At 43.2% G+C, this 27313-nt stretch overlaps 1 protein-coding gene across 2 annotated transcripts; it reads left to right on the top strand.

Annotated features, from left to right (window-relative positions):
- CLDN18 (claudin 18) lies at nucleotides 1-27251 on the top strand. 2 transcript variants are annotated; one of them, XM_070794350.1, is made up of 5 exons: nucleotides 1-568; nucleotides 21657-21821; nucleotides 22430-22547; nucleotides 25311-25421; nucleotides 26434-27251. In XM_070794350.1, exons 1-5 carry the CDS (start codon nucleotides 349-351, stop codon nucleotides 26603-26605), a joined length of 786 nt encoding a protein of 261 aa, XP_070650451.1. In that variant the 5' UTR covers nucleotides 1-348; the 3' UTR covers nucleotides 26606-27251. The 2 variants fall into 2 exon arrangements, with proteins under 2 accessions (XP_070650451.1, XP_019823607.1); XM_019968048.2 differs by lacking the exon at nucleotides 1-568 and adding an exon at nucleotides 10119-10533.
- The last annotated feature ends 62 nt before the right edge of the window (nucleotides 27252-27313 follow it).

The raw sequence follows: 27313 nt of genomic DNA, 5'->3' as shown, positions 1-27313 counted from the left end.
CAACCTGCTGGGACCTACAGGCAGTGCCCTCTGCTCCTGCTTTATCCTCCACAGAGGGGAGCCTGGCTAATCAGGAAAGAAACTCCCTCAAAAGGTAAACAGTGAGTAGAGTGTACATATGGTGGAAGACAAATGGCTCTTGGTACCATGTTGTGGAAATTTTCTCACTCGGGAAGATAAAGGCGCGGGGCAAGCCCAGGTGGCACTGTTGAGTCCCCGCCTCCTTACATGGTCCACAGTGACGTGTGTGCCAGCCTCTCTAAGAAAGCTCCATCCTAACACTCAGCACCCTCAGAACTTGACTGTCTGCCTGTCGAGTGGTACTCTGTGTCAGCTCTGCACACCACCATGTCCGTGACCGCCTGCCAGGGCTTGGGGTTTGTGGTTTCACTACTCGGGATTGCAGGCGTCATCGCCGCCACCTGCATGGACCAGTGGAGCACCCAGGATCTGTACAACAACCCGGTGACAGCTGTATTCAACTACCAAGGGCTGTGGCGCTCCTGTGTCCGAGAGAGCTCCGGCTTCACCGAGTGCCGGGGGTACTTCACCCTGCTGGGGCTGCCAGGTAAGGACAGGTACCTGACAAGATGTGGGGGCAGACAGAGCTGAACAGGAACAGCCACCTCTGCCTGGGGCACCGCCAAGGGACCACTGGGGAGGGAGGAGCAACAATCCCCACCGCTGAGGTGGGAACAGGAAGTGCAGGAAACTTAGGGACAGGAGCTTCTTGGAGCTGGTAGGACTCTTGTATCCCTAACTAGGTGGTACCCAACCGGCACATTTTTAAAATAACTCTACTGCACACAAGTCTCAATCACCCACAGGCTCAGGACTCAGGAGGCCCAAGTCATAGCCACTTCCTTCCTTTAGTCCCAGATCCTCCACCCTGATTTGGATAGGTGAGTCTCCTGAATGGAGTTCCATCTCTGGCCCTCTGTGCCTAGTCCCAGGTTCCAGGGCACCTATGCACAGAGCAGCAACAGAAAGTGGGCAGAGGAAAAGAACTGGGTGCTATGTTTCTCTGGGGGATACCAGATGGGTCTGCCCCTTCTCTGCATCTCCTGACCTCCAAAAAGTATTGATCACATGGAACCAGCTTCTGAGTTCTCTCTGCACAGAGGAACCTTGTAGAAAGTGCACTCAGCCATGCAGGGCAAAAGAGTGACAGCTGTGATGTGCAGGCTGGCCTATTAGTTTCATAAGAATTTGTTTGCTTCACAGATGGGTCATGTTAACATAGGAAACTTCAAGCCTCAAGAGCATAGATTGTTAAAAGTGTCTTTCACTCAGGTATCAGAGTAAGACAATAAATACACTTATTTTTATTTCTTAGTTCTTTTTTCCTTTCATAAATATTCATCAAAGTCTGGAGAGAGACAATGATGAAAGGTGGGCACAGTAAGGAGGATCAGAAATAGATACTAGAATTTCTCCTCCAGAAATTTTCCATTGGGTTGCAGAGCCAAGATATAGGCCTGCACAGAAGGTACAAGTTGAAGACTCTGTCTCACAATGATTCAGTCTTTCATGCATTCCATACTTGGGGATGGAGAGCTCAGAACAGCCTCAGGATTCTGTGGACCTGGCATCCCAAAAACGTGAAAGTGCGCACCAGAGTGGTATGATAAGGTGAAAAGTAAGGAAAATACAGGGCTAGTGCTGCAGGAGATGAGAGAAAGATGACTTGTTCAGGAAGAGACCCACTGGAAAGGAAATCCCACAAGTGACCCTTGAAAGGTAGTTATGAGTTAGAGGTGCAGCATCACAGCAGGAAAAACAGCATGGGCAAAGGCATGAACGTGTTAAAGGTTGTTTCCACCTGAGGTTTACTTGGGAGGAAATGAAGGAATGACTTTGGTAGGAAGAGAGGATTTATATGGAGATGATGGTGGAGAGCACTGAATGCCAGGCTAAGAGAGGAATGGCCTGTATACAAATGAGAACATAAGCCAGATCCCTGGGTGACCAGTGGCCGATTCAGTGGGATCTCCCTCCTCCAGGGACTGGAGAAAGGTGAGCCACTCCCACGTCTCTATGTCCTACTGACCCCTCCTGAGCTCCAGGTCTAACCATCTGCCCTTGGAATTCACCCTCAACTCAAACGCAAAATGCCCCTGGTCTCTCAGAGACCTCGGTTCATGGGCCTGGGTCCACACAGAGCTAGAGGCCCTGAAGGAGAGAGTCAGACTGAGGCAGAGCACCCAAGTGACACCTGAGGGGTCATACAGCTTCATAAATTGCAAACAACAATGGCAGACCAGGCACTAGCACTTGAGCCAACAATTGCCTTGAAGTACTTTGTGTAATCTCTACAAGCTCCCCCATCCATGAACTTGATGCTATCATTACCACCCTTTTAGAAACAAGGAAGCTGAGCTGGGGAAACTTGCCCAAGGTCACATGCAGATAGAGCTAGGGCTCAGACTGTGTCCTACCTGCACCCAAGTCCCAGCTCACAGCCCTCACAGGGAGCCCCATGGCTCTCAGACACAAAGCAGAAATCCCCAGTGCAAAAGCATCTTCCTAGACTCACCTCTTACCTAAGACTGGGGCTGCAGTCTTGGGGGCGTCCTAGAGTAGCAACAGCTGTCAACATGCCCTATTTTGCAGGTCAAGACATGAAGACTCAGAGAGGCAAAGTGACTTGCCCACACTGGGGCCGGACTGAAACTGTTTTAGGGCCTTCTCTTAGAACCTTTGTGTGTGTTATGTGTGAAGATCCTGCCACTAGATAGTTCAGAGAAGTATTTTTCAAAAAGAATTTTGTAGAAATCCATTTTAAAAGAAAAAAATTCTTGCAGCCCTTCAATATTGATTTCAATTATACTCATTTTACGTCACTTTAACATGGACATGTATAACAATAGATTTAAATTCCTAATGCACATAAATTTTATACAAGGAACCAAAACCACATTTGCAATTATAATGTAAATACCACTAAATAAACCCGAATGTCAAAATTCACTTGGTATTAGGGATATTATTGGTTTTCACTTGGAGTTTAATAGGACAAAGATACAGTTCAATTTTGTATTTCACCTCTCTCAAAGCTTTGACTTTAGTATTATTAATGCAGATTCTCTATTCACCTGAGTTTGTTTTATAAAGTGGTATTAATAAATTCAAGTTACTCACATCTGTCACCCTTAGCCACCACTTCATCAGGGAATTGTCCTCTCTTATCCACGGTGATGAGGCATCTATGACATGATGCTTTTTGCAATGATTTTGTTCATTTGAGGTGAGGTTGGGATGTGGTGCTTCTGAAATGTGGCTCTAAGACTATTGACCTGATTATTTCTGGGATCTGGGGAGGAAAAGTTCTCTGCTGTGTATTTGCAAGTATGTGTGCTCAGTCGTGTCCAACTCTGTGACCCCAGGGATTGTAGCAAGCCAGGCTCCTCTGTCCATGGAATTTCCCAGTCAAGAATACTGGACTGGGTTGCCATTTCCTTCTCCAGGGGATTTTCCCGACCTGGGGATCAAACCCAGGTGTCCTGCTTTGAAGGCAGATTTTTTACCATCTGAGCCACCAGGCTATTTCATACTCCAGAGGATCTCCCCAACCCAGGGATCAAACCCAAATCTCCAACGTCTCCTGCATTGGCAGGCAGATTCTTTACCACTGTGCCACCCACCACTAATTGTTGCAATCAGGTTTGTGCAAAATAGGACGTGCAGTACTTTTTGGTGATGCTCCTGCAGAATTGACCACCAGGACACAGGTTTCTGAGTCATAGTACCAGCGCCACAAGGTGGAAGAAATTCCCCTGACTCCATTTCTGTTTGGGCTGGAATGAACCCTTTGTTCATGGATCAGTTCAGGCTTTCACTTCACTGACTCCTGGTATAAACATGATCATATATACCAACGTAAACCTAGACCATAAGTGGCCAGCCTGAGGGTCTGGAACATATTTGCTTTAATTTTTTCCATTGTCATTGAAATGAAAGCACAGAATTTTTTAATTTCCATAGAGAAGCAACACACTCCCAAGAATGCAAACACAGATACTTAGGCTCAGAGGGAAGAAGTCAAGCACAACTGAACCCTCCAGAGAAACGCGAGGTACTGGACTGACAGTCAACCTTCCTAGACAGAGTCATTTCACTAAAACCAAAACTGTCAGCCACCCTGTCCTGGACTGACCAAGTTTAGACAAGGTCCCCTCTTGGCAGGGACAGGAAGTAAAAGTAAAGCCTTTGGTCTTCCCATATACACAGAAGTAATAAGGAAGTAACTGTAACACACACAGAAAAATAAAAGTAAAAAATTTTTAAACTCAGTAACACAGAAATCATGGCACTAGAAAGAACATTTATGCATTCAACAAACATTTGTTGAGTACCTACTATGTCCCAAGCTGTCTGCACATGGGGAAAGGTTCACAAATCTAAAAGAGAGACAGAGGATAAACAAACCGTTGCAGTGCAAAGTTTCTCAACCTAGGCACTATTGATACTTTAAGCCATATAATGCCTTTTGTAGGGTGCTGTTCCCCACATTACAGAGTATTTAGCAGCATCCCTAGCCTCCATCCACTAGATGTGCGTAGCAGCAGCTTTCCCTCCCTAGTTGAGACAGCAGAAATGTCTTCAGACTTGTCATATATCCCCTGGGGGCAAGAGTGGCCCCAGTTAAGAACCACTGTTATAAAGCATAGTCAGTGTCTCATATGGTACAGGATGTAGACATGAGGGAAGGGAAGACTTCCCAAAGGAAATGACAGCTGAGCTGAGTTACTTAGTTATGACAAGTATGAGTTACCCAGAAAGACAAAGAGGTAAAGAGTTTTTCAGAAAGAGGGAAACATAATTGGAAAAGACACAGTGGCATGAGAGAGTGTAGTGTATTAAGAGAATTAAAATAACTTAAATCTCTTTGTGAGGCAACACAATACAGGGTTATGTGTTAAACTCTTAGGAATAACATCTTTAAATGTTGCTGCTAAGTCACTTCAGTTGTGTCCGACTCTGTGCAACCCCATAGACAGCAGCCCACAGGCTTCACCGTCCCTGGGATTCTCCAGGCAAGAACACTGGAGTGGGTTGCCATTTCCTTCTCCAATGCATGAAAGTGAAGTGGAAGTGAAGTCACTCAGTCATGTCCGACTCTTTAAGACTCCATAGACTGCAGCCTACCAGGATCTTCTGTCCATGGGATTTTCCAGGCAAGAGTACCGGAGTGGGTTGCCATTGCCTTCTCTGATCTTTAAATGTTAGGCAAGAATAAAAATGAAAAAGGAAGTTTACTAAGGAAAATTTAAACATCAACTAAAAAGGAATATATATTACAGGATCCTAGATAGGGATATTATAAAAATGTGAATTTCTTCCTAATTAATGTATAATAAATAATATATTTAACTAATTGTGTTATAATAATAATATAACATACTGAGACCTTACTCTGCCCTAGGCATTGGTTCAAGAAATTATCATATGTTAATTTATATTTTAAATCTAATTTGTGTGATTATATAAATTTACATCAATTATCTTATACTTACTTTAATTTTCACAACTCTATGAGGTAAGTAGTGCTATTATCTCCATTTTATAGATGAGGAAACTGAAGCACAAAGGGGCTATAGAACTTTCCCAGTGACACTGTGATAGTAAGTGGCAGTTGAGAATTCAAACTCAGGCAGGTTTTTTGCAGAGCCTAAGCTTGTAAGAATAATATTACAAGAATTCTAATCAAAATGCTAGTGAGAGTTTTCCCTTGGGAGCATGGCGAAGTGGTTATCTATAAGAAGAAGCAGATGAAATTAATTTTAAATGTTTTTTTAAGGATAATATTAATATAAAAGTAGAGAGTTAACTCTCTCAGATATTCAACCAAATTCTAAAGTTGTGATAATTAAAAGTGTGCTTTGTCCCAAAGATAGACACAGGTCAATGGAGCAAAGTTTAAAATTAGGAAGACATATATGTGAATTTAATATAGGTAGAGGAGGTTTTACAAAGCATGAGGAAAGGGAAAGTTATTTAATAAGTGCTGTAAAAATTATTGATTAGCTTTTTTGAGGGAAAAAAATGAATCATAGACTACAAACCAAAATAGGTTCCAGATTAATTAAATGTAAAGATACACAAAACACTTTTAAATTTTCTAAAATTCTAAAATAATTCTAGTATCATTTCTAAATGGAAAATAAGTTCCTAAGCATAGAAAAGAACACTCATTTTACTACATCATTTAACAGATTTTTATTAAGCACCTATTATGCACCAGGTACTGTGAACATGTAAATGGAAAATACTGTATTTTTCTAAAACCATGAAAAAAATTAATAAGCAAATATTCAATGTGAAAAGATCTTTTTAGTAATCATAACATTATATTAAGATCCTTAACAAATAATTCATGTAAGTTGATAGACAAAATTCCAAATTCCAGTAAATATATGAGGAAGAAGTGATAATTCACAAAAAAGAAAAACAAACACTCCACAAATATTTGTTTAAAAAATAGTTTCAAACTCATTAATAATCAAAGTAATGCAAATTTAAACATGTGATCATATATAACAACAAATTCACAAAGCAGGTAAGGGTTTCAGTGAGGCAAGATCTTTCAAATGCTGTTGATGCTTCAGATGCTGTTTACTAGGAATAAAATTCATAGGAAAAAAGTCTGCCTCTACATAAAAAAGATTTTAAAAGATTTTTTTAAAGCCTCATACCCTTTGGCATCTTAATTCCTGTCTTAGGAATCTGTCCTAAAATAGTAATCAGAAATACTGGCAAAAGATACAAACAAAAAACTGGGGGAGGGGTAAAGTCTAATTATGTAAGAATAGATGCTGTTTTGGTGAACAGTTGGACTTCTATATGAAAGTGAAAGTGTTAGTTGCTCAGTTGTGTCCAACTATTTGTGATCCCATGGACTGTAGCCCATCAGGCTACTCTGTCAATGGAATTCTCCAGGCAAGAATACTGGGAGTGAGTAGCCATTCACTTCTCCAGGGGATCTTCCCAACCCAGGGATCAAACAGGATTTCCTGCATTGAAGGCAGATTCTTTACTGTCTGAGCCACCAGGGAAGTCCAGCATTTCTATATAATGAAATACTAACATATTCATAGATTAAATATTTAAGATTAAATATATTAAACAATGTTTACAAAGTACTTTAATTGAATATGTATGCAATTAAGTGAAAAGAGAAAAACAGTAAATTGTATGATCTCTTAATTATGTAAAAAATATATACAGAGAATAGATTAAAAAGAAAGTATGCCAAATATTTTGTGTAAGGTTTAAAATTATGAGTAAGATTTGTCAACATTTTCCCACTTCTAAATTTTCTATTATGAGCACTAAAAGGTAGAGTCAGAAGTTAAGACTATAAAATGTGTTAATATTTTAAAAGAAAAAAATCAATGGATATATCAATCATTTGTCTTGCTAATAATACTAATTTAACTCCTCCTATATTCCTAGCTGTAATATTTTATATTGATATTTGACTGCCATATTGCCTAATTAGCATAGATATTGTATTAATATTCCTTTAACAAGGTAAAGAAAAGTTAAGGGAAATGTTTTCTCCAATATCAGTAAAATAACATAGGCTCCTGAAAATGTACAACCTGAAATGACAACACCAGAACCATATTTAAAGTTGAATATAGGGAGGATTCCCCTCAAGAAGTCAGCAAAATTTTTTGCTTCACTGTAAAAGTGACTAAACAAAGTTGAAACAGACCCATTATTGTTAAACACAATGAGATCATGGATTGTTATCATTATTATATACTATTATAATCAGACCATGAACTGTCATTATCATTAGAGATACATTTAATATATTTTAACAAAGCCCATTGCCATAAACAAGGAAGCCAGATGTTTCTCTGTGGACCCCCAATTACTCTTTAGCAGTGACTGCTAAAGCAGCAGTCCACTCATTCTAGAGCACAGAAAACTCACCAGGAAGTGAAAAATCCCATTTTCCACATGTTTTAAAGCATGTTAACACTTGTCAACCCACTCCAGAATTCTTGGCTGGAAAATTCCATGGACAAAGGAGCTATGGAGTCACAAAGAGCCGGACATGACTGAGCTTGCACACATGTAAATGTATACTTATTTCATATTTTTTAAAGTGTGTACACTTAGAATCCCTCTCTACTCATTCAATATTCTGCCTAAGTAGAAGGAGCTTTACTTTATCCTTTAAAGCTAACTTTTCCTTCCTCCAAAAATATAAAGTCACTGTCACCACTTCAAACAAGAAAGAAAGATTAATTCATTGTTACCTGAATATCTTTTTATTCTGTCTTGAAATTTTGCATAAAAACATTTTCATAGGAAAGTGAGAGGGAAAACTGTCATGAATGAAACTAGGTAACTATAATAACCTTTTCTTCTTAATTTTGCCATTTTCAATCTACATTTGGGTGGTCAATGATGGGGGTGAGGGTGTAAACAAGTGTCATAAAATGAATAACTGGAAACAAAACTCTTATAAATCTTTCTGAATAAAAAGCCTAACTTTTAATTGAAATAAGAGTGAAATGAGCTCTGTCCACAGGAACGGTGGCAGAATCATTCCTGAATTATTCTAACATTTTCCAATCTAATTGGTTGATCCCCGTCCACCAGCAGAGACCAGGGTCACTTCTAGCTGTCCCCTCCCCACCTTTTAGACTTGGCCTTATAGCTCAGTTCAGGAGTTACAGAGCCACCAACAGGACTTCACCTAAGTCGTATAACTCTTGCCTACTCTCTTCTTGGGGCTTTCTGGCTCATTCTTCTTACCATGCAAACCCTGATCACAGAACCTAAAGCAAGGTATGTGGTTGAGGGAGTGTTGCCTCCATTCAAATCAGAGGGGAGACCTTGCATATTTGCTTTCTGTGTTTGCTGGGAATAAAGCCATGGGAGTGGTGACTGGGTGCACCCAAGATAACATTGAAATGTCCAGATGCACAGGCTTGTTTCCTGGAGAACGTGTATAGACTAGAGATTGGGGTATAGGTGTGTATCAGGGCCTTGACATCCAGATTCAAGGAACGTCTCGCTAAAATGTGTCTGAATTCAGACGCCAGACATATACCACCCACAGGAAGTAGCAGGTCCATCAATTCTCTAATGTAATTCTAAAATCAAATTGTGTCTACAAAACACACTGGCTGATGGCTGGCCAAGTCTCTGTTTTGGTGATTCCTGACATTTTGACCAACTGTAGTAAAGACTGTTCTGCAAAATGTAGAGGAGAACAGTGTATGACACCTGAAAGGGTGCTGAAGTGTTTCAGCTTATCCTGTCCATGTTACAGATGAAAACTCTGTGATCCACATAAGCGGAGCCATTTGCCCCAATCGCCCAGCACACAGCATGTCAAGGACCGGGTCAGGAGCAGATGCTAGGTCTCTCAGTAACCAGGTCAGGTCTCTGGTCCAGCCTGCCTGTTTCCTCCTCATGGCCTTTTGTGGAACTTCTGTGTCTGCTTGCCACATGGTCTTCATTTGGTTCCTGCGAGTGAAAGGGTGAGATGTCCGTCAACACAACGCCCTGCTTCTTCCCATCCCAGATCCAATTCCGGCAGACCCAGAGTATAGCTGTAGGATATGGCTCCCCTCTCAAGAGTGGGGACAACTCTGCCTGCCCTGTCACTCCATATGGAAACAGAGAAGGAGTCCCAGACTAGAAGTTGAGATGAGACTTCCACCTTTGCCATCTTTTAAATTCAGCAGCTGTGGTGCAAGGCACCGGGGCAAGTACCTTAACCTCTTTACCTTGCTTGACTCACCACCCCCTCCCCCCAAAACTATGTGTGGGGAATAATTAATACCTGCTCTACCCATTTCTGTAAGATCAAAATGGAAAGATGTCAGTGTAATGGTGGTTTACGAGTTGTGAAGAGAAAATGTCTGGTGTGAGACAGAGATTTCTGGAGCCGTGTTTTTTAAGTGAGGTCAGTCGAACTGGTTTCCCGTGATGAACAGGGCCTCAAGGAAGGCTTGTGTGTGTGGTCGGGGGTGGAGGGACGTGAGTCTTAGCTGCGCTTCTTCCCTTGGGGCAGACCCAGAGCCGGGGTGGGGCAGGGGTCCACTCAGACTGCCGCGCCCTCAAACCAACCCGGCCTGTGCCACTCCCCAGACAAGTGCCTCTTGGGGCTGCTTCCCTAACAAATGAAAAAATAATGTCCTTGAACCAAGAGTGAAACTGAACTATCTAAGGAAAACACTGTGAACAAACACAGAGGGCCGAGGAAAGCCATCTGATCAGAGCAGCTCCCCGGGAGCTCAGCAGGACGAAGGCGGCAGCTGGGCGGGAGGACGGAGAGCCGGGCCATGTCCACCACCAGATGCCAAGTGGTGGGCTTCCTGCTGTCCATCCTGGGCCTGGCCGGCTGCATCGTTGCCACGGAGATGGACATGTGGAGCACCCAGGACCTATACGACAACCCGGTCACCGCTGTGTTCCAGTATGAAGGGCTCTGGCGCAGTTGCGTGCAACAGAGCTCAGGCTTCACCGAGTGCCGGCCCTACCTCACCATCCTGGGCCTGCCAGGTAGGCGTGGGCACAGATGAGGCCGGGAGCCGGCTGCTGCTTTCACAGGAGGGAGCCAGGAGGGACCTTGGAGTTGGGCTCAGGGCAGGACTCTCACAGCACTGGCTCCCATCAGAGGTGTAAGAGGAGAAGTTGGCCCCATGTCAAAGAGGGCTATGTAGACCTAAGGGAGAACATCCAAGATTTTATACTCAAAGGAATCGCCAGTGAGGAAGCGAGTCATGAGAACAAGGGGGCTATGGTGAGGGCAGGCTCCTGATGCTAGAAGAGACAATATTGCTCAAGGAGAAAAGTAATTGTGTGCAGGTATGTGCGTGTGACTTGCTCTTGCCTGCACATACCTAGGGCTAGGTAGGATGGTGAATATTTTCTTACCATCAAAAAAGTTTATCAGGAGTTAATATAATTTCATTATCAATTTGGTTAATTTTTCCTTTGAGAAGTCAGAGTCTCAGTCAGTGCCAGAAAGTATATATCGCCTTTAAATTACAAATATCCTTTCTCTGCATTTGTGTTGAGAGGTTCTGGTGTGCACTCTTCAAAAACAATGCATGTCAAAATATAATTACAGAACTATAATAATTGTAATAGTCTCAGAATATAAATATAATTATAAATGACATCCTTTCACCCCTGGAGATGGTATCAGCTAAATCCTTGTTTCTAATAGATAATTAGTTCAAATAGGAATCATAGGAACTTTGCATTCTAGATATTATGGGACCTCTACTTGATTTTTTTTTTTTAAAAAGCAAAGAAAGAAATAAAAGGTTAATCAGTGGCCCCAAGGAGTAGCCCTGATGTGAGTTTGTTGAAGAAAGGAAAACAGGGCTAGGTTTTGCCTCTCTGAAACAAATACCTTGTGGACAGGTCGATGGGGATAAATTTGCAGGAAACTGCAAGGCCTGTGAAGCCCTTGAAATTGAATTCTGAAAAGCAATTATCTCAATTATCTCCATTTACAGAAAGAAATAGAAAGTGGGTGTCAGAGTAGAACTGGAGTGTTTATTCCATCTTTAGAAGCCACTTGTATTGTGAAACAGACTGATCACTGACTGAGATCTGCTTAAAGCAGTAAGGGAGGCTGGCTGGAGGGAAGAAAGCCCCAGAGAGTGGCTGATGCTACAGGGCAAAGGTCAGAAAGGAGATGCAAGACCATGGATTGTTGAGTTGCTGCTGCTGCTGCTAAGTCGCTTCAGTCCTGTCCGACTCTGTGTGATCCCATAGACGGCAGCCCACCAGGCTCCCCCATCCCTGGGATTCTCAAGGCAAGAACACTGGAGTGGGTTGCCATGTCCTTCTCCAATGCATGAAAGTGCAAAAATGAAAGTGAAGTCGTTGAGTCGTGTCCAACTCAGCAACCCCATGGACTGCAGCCCACCAGGCTCCCCTGTCCATGGGATTTTCCAGGCAAGAGTACTGGAGTGGGGTGCCATTGCCTTCTCCAGTTGAGTTGCTAGCTACACCCAATTTTAACTATTAAATAAAAGAGTAAGAATGACCTTGTATTCAAAATGAAGGCAGGACATTTCATGACTTCAGCTCAATTACCTCTTCCCAGGACCCCATCACACAGTATCAGTCTCTGGCTCATTCTCTGTCTTTCCACACATGAGAATCCCAAATAGCCACACTCTCCAACGTGGTCAGATTGCATTGCTACCACCCTCATTGTTTTTCCATTCTACTGAGGGATCCCATCATCCCTAAGTCCTCTCAGAATCTCTCCTCATTGCCCATCAACAGTCTACTCTGCAGAACGAGATTCCTTCCCTGCCACCTGTCCAAGACCAGCCTCTCCACCAGGGCTCTGAGGGCCCTGCCCCCTCTTGTGTGGCCACCCCTGCTGACCAGCCCCTCCCCTTCTTGCCTCTTTCATCTTTCCTCCTCACTTACGCTTATATCATCTTTTCTTGGAAAACCTTCCTGATTCAGAGCGTTCTCAAGTTCTCTCTCTCCCTAGCTCACTGACAATCAAACTAAAAGACAAAGTTTTTCTCCCATCCCTCCCTCCTCACTCTTAACCTCTTGCATTCCGGTTTCTATCCTTTATTCCTTACAATGTTTGCTCTTTTGACTATGGCAGAAGGTCAGGCCGAATCTTTCAGTCACCAGCTTCCAGTTCTCTGCTCTCCTCTTCCTGGATATTTCAAGGCCCAAACACCTTCCATGGTTCCTCACTCAGCTTAACTAGGGGCAGATGTGACAGCCTGACACACACCTCCAGCGTTACTCACCTTCCTTCCATTACCCATCTCTTACCAGCCCGCTGCCCCCAGCCCATGCTTCTCCCTTCACAGAGAGAACCCCTGCCCTGCCTGTCTGCATCAGAACTGCATCCCACCAAAAGGCAGGATAGCCATTTCCTGGGACTGAGTTTGTGGAAAAAGAGATACTTTAAATCACTAATCATGTGTGGCCATGGAGAAGAGTGTGGATTTAAGAGTAGCCAGTCCTCAATGCAGCAGGAGTGACCACAGTGCAAATTGGCATCCTGAAATGCAATTATTTGTTTGATGACTTAAGGTGTGGCTGACTGACTGGGGTAAGGGAAGAGTGGGAGGATTATTAGGAGGAAAAGACTAGGGAAAAAACTCAAAAGCTACAGGCAGGATCATAAGGCAATGAAGAAGTCAGAGAGGAGGCCAGAGGATGGCTTGTGGATACTTATGGGGCTCCCAAGGGGGTTGAAAGGATTAACATGAACCAGCCAGGACCCAGTGCCTAGAGAGGATGAGGCCACCAGAAACAGTTGCTGAAAGCATATTCTTGAGCATGACAAAAGGCCTTGGGAAGAAACACCTGAAGCAGGGAAGCTGGGAGGAATGCCTGGAGGTAAAAATGGAAGGTTGCAGAGAGCTTAATTTTGACCTGGAACTCAGGGAAGAATATTATCCTCCTGCAGACAAGTAAGCCTGTAAGTGCTATAAAGGCATGAGGCCGATACTATTTTAATGCTTTAATCATCATAATCACCACTACCAATTATTCAATTCTTCTTTGCTCTTTGCTTGCAAAAATCTCACTTTTCATTTATCTGATAAGAATGTATCACATTTAGTTGGAACTGGCAGCCATAGAATAACTTAATTCTATTCATCTGAGGGTCGGACACGACTGAGCGACTTCACTTTCACTTTTCACTCTCATGCATTGGAGAAGGACATGGCAACCCACTCCAGTGTTGTTGCCTGGAGAATCCCAGGGATGGGGGAGCCTGGTGGGCTGCCGTCTATGGGGTCACACAGAGTCGGACACGACTGAAGCGACTTAGCAGCAGCAGCAGCTGTAGTATACCTACAGAGATGAAGGAGGTAAATGGTGGTGGTACCAGGACTGTTTACCTGTATATTGCCAGTGCTGTATAGTTTATAGCCCAGGATTCTCTGCACTGGATTCCAAACAACCAATGTAGCATGCAATTCTCCAAAGACAGTGCCCAGAAATAAAAACAGCTATGGTTTATTGGACTGCACAGAAACTCCAGTTTAATCTTCACAGTAATACAAGGAAATATGTATTAGCTTTATTTTTACAAAGGTAAAAACTGAGGCTCAGAGAGCATGGCAAGGTAACATGCCCAAGTTCCCATGGATAGAGGATGACAGAAGTAGGCTATGAACACACAATGAAAGACTTCCAAGTTGTGTCATCTCCCTGCCCACACTCATTCCAGCTAGAAGGGGCTTCCTTACAGTTGAAAGGATTGGTCTAGGCTTAAGCACATAAGAGTAGAGGGTGCATTGGCACTCTGACCCATTGATAGTAATTTCATTAACAATGCACAATCAAGAATATTAAGTATAAAGATACTTATAAAAATACTAATTCCCATTTCCCCTCCCTGGAGACTGGAGACTGTGGCAGGAAAAAAGCAAAGGGCTGTCAATGGACAGGAGGGAGAGGAGGCAAAAGCCTGGCAAACTCATGTTTCTGGCCTCCATGATGGTATCAGAGTCAAGTGATGTTTTCTATAACATGTTTGCAAATATGCACTGAATTTGCTGCTGTAGCAGGGTCCTGTGGTTAGAAGCAGATGAATTGGGATCCAGGGCATAGCTTGGCCACCCACATCTCTTGACCTGGCTTTCTCTAGGTCTGCAATGCCTCACAGGAAGGCATTTGTGTAAAACATGCTCTGTGACCCATTTACAGGATCTGGCTCTTTTTATTTTTTTGGCCTTACCTTGTGGCATCCAGAGATCTTAGTTGCCCAACCAGAGACTGAACTCTCCCTACTTTCATTTAAAGTGCTGAGTCCTAACCACTGGATCTTCTGAAAAGTCTCTACAAGATCTGGCTCTTGGCATCATTAAATCATTACTGTCATGTCTACACCGCCCAAAGCTCTCAGTTAGGATATTGATCTTCCAGGTTTTTTTCTTCTCCAAAATCAGATGCCTTTTATGAATCTAAATATCTAAAGTAAAGATTTCTTTAGGGTCCTTTTTTTCTCCTTTCCATCCCCCATCCCCCTGTGTTCTGAGCTCTTCACTGATTCTCAGCACTGTAACAGGCACTGAATGTCTTGATTTTTTTCACACAACTGACTGCATTTCCCCTTTACCACCTCAATGTGCAAAAACAACAGCCACTGGAGAGCTAGGGAGTCTCCCATCAACCTGTCAATCATATTGACACACACAGCAATGGGGGTGTTTAAGGAAACCATATTTAACCCAGAGAACAGTTTCACTAAATCTGAAATCCATAAGGAAAAAAATATGAAACTGCTCTTATGTATCCTTTCGAAAGGAGCTATCTTGTTTATTTCTTCTTACTACTAGCTAATGTTTCACATAAAGTCTAACGCTCCTGATGCTGTGAAACCAGCTTGTCTTTCCTCAATGTCCAGTGGAAGAAATTGGCCCTGAAAGGTAGAGCTAGTATAAGTTAGTTGTAAAACTGAAATGAGATCTGGAGGAACCTCTTGGATTTGGGTTAAGCTGCTTTCCCTTTCTTCAAAAAAGAGACATGTTTTAGCACAAATGTGATTTTTTTAAGTATATGGACAAATATCTGATGTGTACACATTATGGCACATCTGAAGGAGATTCCACAGAGAACTGAGAACACATCTACAAAGCTCAAGAGAACCTGTAACTTGAGTGTAAAAGGAGGCTGTTGCTCTGACTTCTTGATTCTCAAAGCTATGTAGACCCAGAAATCAGGATGCCTCCTCAGCTTGTGCTTGTAAAGATTGTTACTATGGGGGTTTTTTTGTTTGTTTGTTTACTTGGCCGCACTGGGTCTTAGCTGTGGTACTTGGAATCTTCAATCTTCACTGCAGCTTGCAGGATCTTTAGTTGCAGCATGCAAACTCTTAGTTGCAACACATATGCCGGAGAAACGTGTGCTAAGTCACTTCAGTCATGTCTGACTCTTTGGAACCCTATGGACTAAAACTCCCCAGGTTCCTCTGTCCATAGCATTCTCCAGGCAAGAATATTGGAGTGGGTTGCCATTCCCTTCTCCAGGGGATCTTCTGGACCCAGGATCAAACCCATGTCTCTTATGTCTCCTGCATTGGCAGGCAAGTTCTTTACCACTTGTACCACGTGGAAAGCCCATGGGATCTTCAATCTTCATTGAAAATTGATATCTAATTCCAAATGCAGAACATACAATATCTAATTAGAATATATCATATCTAATTCCTGACCAGGGATCAAACCTGGGCCCCTGCATTGGGAGCATGGAGTCTTAGCCACTGGACCACCAAAGAAGTCCCAAGGTTGTTAATTTGATAGCAGGGGCATCACACCCTAGCATGAATTGGTCAGTGGTGGGGCATCATTGCTTTGTGGGAACATACATGGTCAGAGTTACGTAGTTGGAGCCCACCTTAGAGTTGAAAAGGCAATAGGACAGAACCCACCTACATCGCATCAGCCTGCTCATTGCCCACCAGATCCTAAGCCCACTTTTCCTGATCTCCTCCCTATGTTGGTCCAAGCCTTTCTCTTCCTCCTCTTCTCAAATCTTCTTCCACTCCTGCCCTTCACACTCTCTCACACATGTCTTTTTCAAATCCTCAACTGTATTTTACCAAATGAAAGGATTCAGGTTTGTACATGGTTAGTACAAGCCAAAGCCATGTAGAGTTGGAGAGAGATAACTACTTTTTTCAATTGTCTTATTTTTAATTAATTTTTATACAATTTTTAAAGATTACTTTCCATTTACAGTTTTTACTGAGTGTTGGCTACATTCCTCGTGTTGTACCCTACATCCTTGTAGCCTATTTACATCCTCCACTCCTCTACCCCAATATTACCCCTCGTCAATCCCCACTGGTAACTACTACTTTGTTCTCTATGGAAAAATAGCTTCTTTTTAGGGAAGGGGAAGAAACTGAATCTTACAGATCCTGACTTAGTTCTATGCTGGGACCAAGCAGCATCTGATCTTCACATTTCTTTGCAAGAAATCTCTCTATCCCACTCCAGAGTTGGGGAGACTTGGCTTCTGTGAGGTTGAAAGACTTGCCTAACGACACTTGGTATCATGAAGTCTGTGGGACCTCATGAGATGCGTAGGACCTCCATATGGGTTCCCCAGGATCTCTGGAGAATCAAGGCCCTCCCACCTTGTTCTGAAGGCCTTTCCTCTAAGGTCTGGCCTCAGACTTACCTCTTCTGGGATCCCCCTCTTTGGACTCCTCCACCAGCCCTACCTGCCTCCAATCTGAGGCCAAGCTGTGCATGAAGATATGAGTCATCTCCCCTCCCCATCCCAACAAAGACTCCATGCCCAGGCTTTGGCACTTGGTGGCTTGCTGTCTCATCAGCCCCACCCCCACCCTCCAGCCAGCTCAGTGATATCAGCTACTAGAACTCTTTCCTCTTAACTCCCCATTCTGAGCACCTCCTCCTAAGCCCTCTTGATTATTAAGCCCCCAGATTATTCCTTGCAGTTTTATGTCACTGGACAATTAAATGAAAGTTCCTAGGGATCAGGGCAAAGCATAAATATTTATCTAAAAGTTTCCCCAGGAGATGCTAAGGTACAGCCAGGATTGGGAACCATGTCCAAAAACACCTTGCCTGTCAGTTCATAGCTACTTTGGGAGAATAAGATATATAGCAACAGGGAAGGAACATTCAGTTCCCATTTTTCTGTTTGCTTCTGTCAGCTCTGAATCCTGCCCACCCTTCAGCTCTGATAATATGTCTTTGTTCATTGGAAAGAATGCTGTAGTCACACCTTTAGTGCAGGGAATCAGTCTATAGAGCCAGTTGACTCACCTGTTATCAGCTGATAAGCCTATGCCTCTTGCTCAGAATATCAAATAAGACACAGAGTAGCTAAAAGAGAAATGTACCTCCTTTGGGAGCCATTTCTCTGGTTATGTATCTAAGGAGAAGGATTAGAATCCTGGATGGTAGAGTCTTCCAGATGGAAAGAAGTTCCAGTCACCACCATGCACCTCCATGGACATTACTAAACATAGGGAATCTAGCAGTGAGTAGTAAAGAACATTGTCCCTCACTCTGGCAATTGCCCCCATCACAGCCCCCACCCTCAGAAGAACCCTTCCCCAAGGGGTCTCCAAAGCAAGGAGAGCTTAATTCATCCATCCAGGTTCAGAGTTTTGGCTTTGACTGTGGTTCCACAAAATATAAGTGGTAGGAGTAAGCTAATCCTATCCATAGAAGGAGATTCTAAATATAAAAAGGAGCTCAAAGTCATGGTGGACCTGATTCAAAGCAGGTACCAGTGTTGATCAGAAATCCAGAAATCAAGAGCAAGCAGAAAATAAATAAGGTCTTATTTCTGACCTTAACTTGACCCAGCAGAGGCAAGAGGGCATCTGAGAGCCCGAGACAAAGGCTGGCCAAAACAGGCTGACTCCAGTACCCAAAGGCTCCTGTGGCACACACAGCAGCAACTGCTGTCCACATCAGGCAAGACCAGAGCTTTTATTAATATCTCCCACCAGCCAGCATCACCATCCCTTCCAGTCCAACAAGGCCGGGGTAGACCATATATCTCAGCCACAGCAACAGTCACAGCACATATGTGATACATTTTTGAGACTAAATACTAGAACCACTCAATTGAAAGAGATTCAGTGACCCCATCCCTGCTCAGGATAAATATAAAAAAGGGACATTCCTTATTCTACTTTGTTAATATTGTCTGGTTCGTTGGTTGGTTGGTTAGTTGGTTGATTGAGTTTTGGTTGTTTTAACCAGATGCCTTGCCAGGTGCTTCCCAAAATGGTAAAAAGATTTTGTTCTCTGAATGGCTTAAGGTTTAAGATATCAGAACAAGAGCAGTTATTACAACTTCAAATAGGCTTTTGAGTATATTTGAAGTTCATAAAAGGCCCATGGGGACAAGATAGAAGGAAAGTTAAAGTCTCTTCCTCCTCTCATATGTCTGGTTTTCTGGTAGCAACATTCAAAAACAGAAGAGCCCTAAGGATATTTCCTGAAGTCTGGGGATTCCCCAAAAATGTCCTCTCCTGAACTAACCTTCTTGAACCACAGTTTTGAAGCTTAATTGTGTGTGTGTGTGTGTGTGTGTGTGTGTGTGTGTGTGTGTCTGTGTGAAAGAGAACTAGAACCACACAATGAGTGACATCAGAAAGCGGTTCCATTATGATTTCTTAGCCAAGGTACTTCCAAGGTGAAAAGACATTTAAGGTTCAGTATTTCCAATGGAAATAAAATCTTCCCAGGTTGTAAACTGCTTGAAGACAGTGATTATTTCTCATGAAATTTTATTCCTCATACAGTACCTGGGAAAGAGCTTAGCAGAGAATTTGAGCTTAAAAAATTCTTGATGAATAAATGAATGAATTCATGGATGAGTGCATGAATCTGTGAACATATGACTATGAGAGTTTATCAACATGCTGAGTGAATACACAAAGGTGTAAATGAATACATGAGGAGATGACACATGCTTGCATTTGCCAGTGAGGGAATGTATGGGGTGTTTGTTCCCAGTATGTGTGAGGCCAACAAAGCCATTGAGCAAGGCATTGGAAAACAGAGGTAACATGCTAGAGCCCTCTTAAGGAGTAGATCCAAAGGCCATTCTTAAACCCCCATGGGTTCTTTTCAGCTTCCTGAGGTCTCCATGACACTAGCATCAGAAAAGTGCAAGCCCAAGATGCCAATGTTCAGCAGCTCTCCCAGGAGTGAATGGTCAGATCCTAGAAGATTGATCCACACTGTAAACCAACACATTTACCCTGGGAAAATAGTTGTTAACAGGGCCAAGATTGATGATGGATGCCTATAGAAATCTCTCCCCAGCAAGGAAGCAAAGTTAAAATCATAAGTTTTCTTAGGGAGAAGAATCAAGGATCAATGGCATAGAACAAGAGTATCTGGTTTCCATCGTCTCCCTACCTGGTGAGAAAGTTCTCAGGGCTCCATTCCTCAGACACAGCAGAAGGCTCTTTAATGAATTCTGCATGATCTACCTCTCCTCTTTTCAGTATCTTTCATTGATTGCCAATTCTCCCATCATGACAAATTGCTTTATGATACACATCTTAGAGTGAATAAGCAGGCAGTTCCATGGATATTGGCCATATTTGAGATGGAAATCTTTGCAAAGAGATTGGAAAGAATTTCTCCCAGGGCTTCCTTGTCTTGAGAGTCACATTTATAAATACTCTCCTGGGGCAGGTAATTCCCTGAGATGACTTTTGGAGAATATTCCTTTATACACTCTTACCATCCATTTCAGAGGATGACATTTTATGGCCGAGTCTCCAAGTTTGAAGGATACATTCTATTAGGAGTTTACAGAACCCCGTACCTTGCTGGCAGCCAGAACTCTGCCTGTTTTTCCAGGATAAAGTACCTCAGAGCAACATACTGTGATGGGAAAATAACTATTTTAAGACAGCTCCAGCTTTGCCCCCCCAGCCCTGCTTTTCCTTTGATATGTGTGTCTGGGAAGGTTATTTAACCTCTGAGTTTCGATTTCTTTAAATAATATTACCTACATTGTAGAGTTGTTAAAATATGGATTCAGTTTTTTAACATCTGAAAAGTCTCTAATAGCTTTCCATTAAAAGTAGCAATTGGCTATGACAACTTGGACAGGACAGAGCTCTCTGCTTTGCTTCATGTGGCCTTCAGTTCTGTTCCACCAGAATTACCCACCCTAGTGGCCTCTCCATCTAGAAGACACAAGAACTCATTTGTCTTCCTTTTGTAAAGTTCATTATGCTTGTAGTGGACATGTTTGATGACCATCTTTCCCCACTTTGGCATAAGCTCCATGAGGGCAGAGACCTGTTCATTATTGTCATCCCTATGTCTAGTCATGGGAGGGGGGGTTCACGCAGTAAAAACCTGTTGCTAAGACTCGCTGCACTTTAAGGAGGCACTAGAAACCACTTTAGAAGTATCTGGAGGGGAGGTCACTGCAAGAGAGTCCCCAGAGGACAAAGAACTTCCATTGATTCCTGGAAAGGGAACAGCTGATAAACTGTGGTTGTGCTGAAAGACCTGAGATTGATATAATCATCTTTTTATATAGGCCCCAAATACAGCTCACCATGACCTTAATAGTCCCTTTGGGAAGAGGCAATGATACAGTGCCCTTGGTATATCATCTAGTGACTTTGCTTCATTATAGGCTATAAATTAAATTGAGTTTTCTGGAAGTGGGCACAACTCTATGAAGCACTGAGCCCCTGTGAAAAGACTAGAGAAGAAAGATGTTTGAACTGGAAGATAAAGCAACCCAGTTTTACTATAATCTCTATCAATAATCTTTAATGTCACCTTAGTCAAGCCATCTTCCCTTCTTGGAACACAGATTATCAGGTTTTAAAATGAGGAGATGAAATATTAGTAATTAATATTCTTAATAGCTAAATTCCCTTGACCGTCCCAGCTCCAATAGTCCATAGTTTTCTCATTCTATAGACATCTGCATGCATGTTTTTCATCAATCAGGGGAGTTTAAGTGATGGTTTTGCACTTTCCATAATTTTGTATCTCCAACAATGACAAGGTTCACAGTTTCTGGGCTTTCTGCCTCTCAGAAGTTTGGTATTGGTTGGTTGTAGTTTCTCTGTTGTATTAAACCTAATCAATCTGGCGGAGGTGGTCTTACCTGTCTGCTTTGTCCTGTCCCTTGTCCCACAGCCATGCTGCAGGCAGTGCGAGCCCTGATGATCGTGGGCATCGTCCTGAGTGTCATTGGCCTCCTGGTGGCCATCTTTGCCCTGAAGTGCATCCGTATGGGCAACATGGATGACTCCGCCAAAGCCAAAATGACACTCACCTCCGGGATCATGTTCATCATCGCAGGTAAACAAGGAACCTGGGGATCCCTCTCTCAGATGCACATCCGGGAATGTCAAAGCAAAATCATTCTGGCAGAGAAAACACAGCTTCTCCCTACTGGACATAGTCTGAACATGGGTAAAAGCTTTACACACTGGGCTTCAAGATCTGAGATTAAGCCTCGACTACACTCTACAGAATTATCACAGTGCTAAGGTCCCTCTTAGCTGCCAGCCTCGCCTCATTATAGGAGATTCTCAACTCTAAGGTAGTCAAGTGACTCTATCCCTAAAGGCATTATTTTGCTGAGACTTTACAAAATGATTTTAAGGGAAGAACCCTTGACATTGTCAAAGGACCAGGGCCCAAATATTAATATTTGTACTATTGACCCCTTGTCCTGAGATGGAAAATCTCTTTCTGCACACACACCCATCCCTCCACAAGTAGAGATAAGAGACAGCCCAACTCATAGTGAGAATTCAGTAATCAGTGCTTGAATTGACCATTCTGTTATAGGAATGGAGTATTCTGCAACCTGCTCATCTAAACTCATGTAAGCATACACTGTCTCACAAACAATGTGATTGCTTTAAAGCTGACTCCAGAGTCTTCTTGTTCTTTGCTTGCAGGTCTCTGTGCAATCGCTGGAGTGTCTGTGTTTGCCAACATGCTGGTTACTAACTTCTGGATGTCCACAGCCAGCATGTTCACCAGCATGGGGGGGATGGTGCAGACCGTTCAGACCAGGTAACCTCCTAATCTAGACTCAGTATTTCTCAGTGAACATTGTTGTAAAAATCCGATTAAGCACATATGCCTAATGTGACTGTCAGGGCCTGAAATAGCAAAAATTTATCAGAGGCAGCCATGCCATATCATAAATCAACAATGATCTGTAAATTCATAAACTTCATTTCAGTGAAATATCCTTGGTGATATGACTTGAGGCTGATCTGACATTTCCATTGAAATACAGCGACAGTTCACAGTATTTATCTAACACTCTTACACAGGCCCCATTGTGGTGGCAATGAAACAGGCACTGTTAACCCAAGCATGTAAATGAGCATCACCCCACATCTCCAGTCAGTGACAGGAACCCAGCTAGGGACAGGGAAAAGCTAGAATAGAAATGAGTGAGGTGCAATATAGGTGAAAAAGTGATGTTTCTTCCTTGTATGGCTGCTCTTTCTCTCATTCATTAACTCATTCATTCTACAAATGTATCGAACACCTGCTGTGGGCCAGGACTCATTCTGAGTTCTTGGAATAACAACAAAGTCCTTGTTCTCATGGGGGTCACAGACTAGCAGAGGGAGATGAAACCTCACTGTAATTTGGTGTTGCAAGCAGAGTAGAACTTTTCAAAGATGCAAGAGGAATTCCAACACCTGTATTCATTTAGCCACTTCAAAGGAATGTATTTTATAGCAAGAAGCAGCAGCAAATTCCTGAAGGAGAAAGATCTTTTCTAGGAGAGCCATGTAAATATTATACCTAAGTGACCCATCATCTCTAGAGTGGATATGCTTGGTATTTCTCCAGCAACATCCATCATGGAAGACAGATGAGTGTGAGCATGTGATAAATCCATTACTCTCTGGCTCCCTGGAACTCCATTCACCATATGTGTTCCTGCATTGTTTTAAGAATGGGAAAGATGATCCCCATAAGGTGCCCTCATCCTCCTTTACAGTCCTCCCATGGTCTCTTGACTACAAGGACAACTTAGAACCATGCTGATCAACTCATCCTGGTTTCTCTGGGTGTTGTTGTTGTTGTTCAGTCAGTAAGTCATATCTGACTCTCTGTGACCCCATGGACTGCAGCTTGCCAGGCTTCCCTGTCCTTCACCATCTCCCAGAGCTTGCTCAAACTCAAGTCCATTGAGTCAGTGATGCCATCCAACCACCTCATCCTCTGTCACCCACTTCTCCTCCTGCCTTCAATCTTTCCCAGCATCAGGGTCTTTTCCAACCAATCAGCTCTTTGCATCAGGTGGCCAAAGATTGGGACTTCAGCTTCAGCATCAGTCCTTCCAATGAACATTCAGGGTTGATTTCCTTTAGGATTGACTTGTTTGATCTCCTTGCTTCCCAAAGGACCCTCAAGAGTCTTCTCCAGCACCACAATTCAAAAGCATCAATTCTTAGGCACTCAGCCTTCTTTATGGTCCAGCTCTCACATGCGTACATGACTACTGGAAAAACCATAGCCTTGACTATATGGACCTTTGTCAGCAAGGTCCATATAGTCAAGGCTATATGCAAAGGTTATAAAAAGCAAGAGGTCTCTGCCTTTTATATGGACCTTTGTCAGCGAGGTCCATATAGTCAAGGCTATATGCAAGAAGCTATGAAAAGCAAGAAGTCTCTGCTTTTTATACACTGTCTAGGTTTGTCATAGCTTTTCTTCCAGGGAGAAAGCATCTTTTAATTTCATGGCTGCAGTCACTATCCAGTGATTTTGGAGCCCAAGAAAGTAAAGTCTGTCACTGCTTTCCTGGAACTTACCCAGTTTTAGCCCTGATAGGCCCAGATCCTAGGAAACTTCTCTGTCATGGGCAAATCAGGATGGTTGGTCACTCTACTTAGAAAAGCCCACCTTGTCTACAGTGTCTGGATGCCTAGTGTCAGTGCCCCTGCCTGGAAAAGTCACCCAATACCAGGGATCCAGGACTAATGCCCACCATTGCTCTCTTACATTATCTCCTTAGAACCTGCCCACGTCTCTTGGACAGGTAACTTCAGAGATTTTTGTTCTCAGATTATCCTGTTTGGATATAATTGACAAGGGGGAAGGTCACCAGTTTTACTGTCAGACCTCTACAGGTTAGAATTCAGTGTGGGCTGGAACAGAAGCACCATTGGGGTATGGTCTGTGTCTTGTTCACCCCTCTGTTCCAGTGCCAGGCAGTAGGAGGCACATAGTAGGAGATCAATAAATACTTGTTGACCAAGTAAGTAAAGAAATGAATGAAGAAATGAATGGTCTCTTCACATTAGGTCTTTCAAAAAACAGCATCCATGCTCCTACTGGCATGGATGGTTACCAGGGTTACTTGAGTTAGAGATGAGAAAAGCTTCTTGGTCCATAGTAAGAACTCAAGAGACCAAAATTCCTTCTAAAATAATAACTTGAGACTGATCCCATATCGCTCATACTTCTCTTACCAAACCTTCAAGACACTTCCCTTTGCCAATAGGAAAGAAGTAGAATTTTCCTGAGGTGTTTCTCTGAAATTAGAGACTCACAATGAATTCTATGCCTGAGTGATGTTAGGGGCATAAGGATCTCACAACTGTTTTGCTGAATAGCTTCAGTTCCAATTCTAATCTCAGAGCACCTGATTCAGTTGACTGTGACCCAAAGGACTGTGTGTTCAGGGGCGGGCTGGAGTAGGTGTGAAATCTGAAAGTGGGGACCGAGAGGATGAGCATGGCCAGGTTCACAGGGTAGAACCTGGGCGGTTGAGTCAGCCACATTCATAGCCACTCTCTCCCCACCCAGGTACACCTTTGGTGCGGCTCTGTTCGTGGGGTGGGTCGCTGGAGGCCTCACGCTGATTGGGGGCGTGCTGATGTGCATCGCCTGCCGGGGTCTGGCCCCCGAGGAAACCAAGTGAGTCTCCCCATCCCAATGTAATCAGACATTTGATCCAAGTCCATTTTAACATATCATTTGCAGCCAGAACGATCAGCATATGTATACAGAAGAACGCTATTGACAAAAAGATCATGAACCTTATGTTTTATGGGGAAGCCTAAAGAACAGAACAGGAATATGTCAGCCTGAGAAGATTTAGAAGTGATGCTATTGAAGGAAAAACGAAACAGCCCTCTAGGCTGCCCCCCAACTCCAGTACTTCATAACTTGATGATTCTCAGCTGGGAGCAATTGTACCCGCCTCCCCACCTCTCCCCACCCCCTACCCCTGTCCTGGTCCCCAGGAGATATTTGGCAACATCTAAAGACTCTCGATTGTTACAGCTCTGGAGTGGAGGGTTGAGTGATACTTAAATCTGGTGGGTGGAGGCCAGGGATACTGCTAAACATCCTGGAAAGCACAGGACAGGCCCCTACAACAAAGATTTTCAGTTTCAGAATGTTAGTAACACTGATGCTGAGAACACTTATTGTACTTTTCTCACTGTGACTGGGATTGGGAGACCTGGCTCCATCTGGTTCTCCTGCTTACCAGTCCTGTGACCTCTAGCCAGTCATCTGCCTTCTCTGAGCCTCTGTTACCTCATACACATACTGAGCAGGTTAGCAGAGATGGGTTGCTCATACGTACTGATCAGCTTACAAATTCTATGATTCTTTGGCATAACCATGTTCCCCTGAACATTGTTTCTGGTTCAGCTTCATCTGAATTGATGAACAGATGGAACTCACTGGTCACTAACCCCCAACTCTAATACAAAGCAAGAAATTCTGCTCCACTGCAGAGGCTGAAAAGCCAGTGTCCCAAAGCCCAAAACAGCGGCTATCTCAGTTTACCTAGGACTAAGGGTTTCCTGGGACACTGGACTTTCAGTGCTAAAAGTCAGACATCCTAGAGAAAATGGGTAATTTGTCCTGCTACCAAATACATCTCTAGTTGGTCATAGAGTGTTTCTTTTTCTTTCAGCTACAAAGCCGTCTCTTACCATGCCTCAGGCCACAACGTCGCCTACAGGCCTGGAGGCTTCAAAGCCAGCAGTGGCTTTGAGTCCAACACCAGAAACAAGAAGATATATGATGGGGGTGCCCGCACAGAGGATGAGGGACAGTCTCCTCCTTCCAAGTACGACTACGTGTAGCCCTCCCCCCAGGTCACCCGGGCAGGGGCAGAAGAAACCCCTCGAGATCTCACCCCAAAACAAGGAATTCTACCTTGATTTCCCATAGCTTTTGACTCACAGTTGGAAGTTAGAAAGCCTTGGTTTCCCCTGTGGTGAGGCCAGATGGTCTTGGCTACATGCCTCTGTCTCTAAATGTTCCATTACAAAACAGCTGAGCTATCATAGAGCATTAGAGGCTAGAGCCCACATCTTCCAGTCTTCTTCTCTCTTTTTTTTTGATATAACCTTTTTAATCTGATGATAGAATATGGATTGATAAATCATTTAGATCACTTAGGCAAAATGTCCATCCTCCTTCTAGCTGACAGCCCATTGAAGATCTATTTCCCAACTCATCCCCCAGAACAATTCTGAAAGGAAAAAATGAGTCAATCAAAAGACATCATTTTCTGCTATTTCATTTTTGCCTCCCCTCCCACCCCCAGCCCTCACTTGGCTACTAATAAACACTGATTGCAGAAGAGATAGGGAAATGGGAAAATATTTATTATATCTGCAGTTCATTATCTGAGTTTTCTTACACTGTGATCTTTAACATTACTTGGGCCAAAGTGATTTCACTTGGAGGAAACTAACATTTCCACCTCTGCTAACATCTGCTGGACTCCCCATGCATGTCCTCTTTCTGTCACAGGCCAGAAAGAGTCTCTGGAGGAACAAGAAAAG

Source organism: Bos indicus, chromosome 1, assembly GCF_029378745.1.
Source record: "Bos indicus isolate NIAB-ARS_2022 breed Sahiwal x Tharparkar chromosome 1, NIAB-ARS_B.indTharparkar_mat_pri_1.0, whole genome shotgun sequence".
NCBI classification, from domain to species: Eukaryota; Metazoa; Chordata; class Mammalia; order Artiodactyla; family Bovidae; genus Bos; species Bos indicus.
Note: the sequence above shows the minus strand (reverse complement) of the source record. Positions and strands in the feature narration are given on the sequence as shown.

Coding starts and splice junctions, on each gene's coding strand:
- CLDN18 (XM_070794350.1), top strand. CDS start 349: ATGTCCGTGACCGCCTGCCAGGGCTTGGGGTTTGTGGTTTCACTACTC. Junction 569..21,656: donor CACCCTGCTGGGGCTGCCAG/GTAAGGACAGGT, acceptor CTTGTCCCACAG/CCATGCTGCAGGCAGTGCGA. Junction 22,548..25,310: donor GTGCAGACCGTTCAGACCAG/GTAACCTCCTAA, acceptor CTCCCCACCCAG/GTACACCTTTGGTGCGGCTC.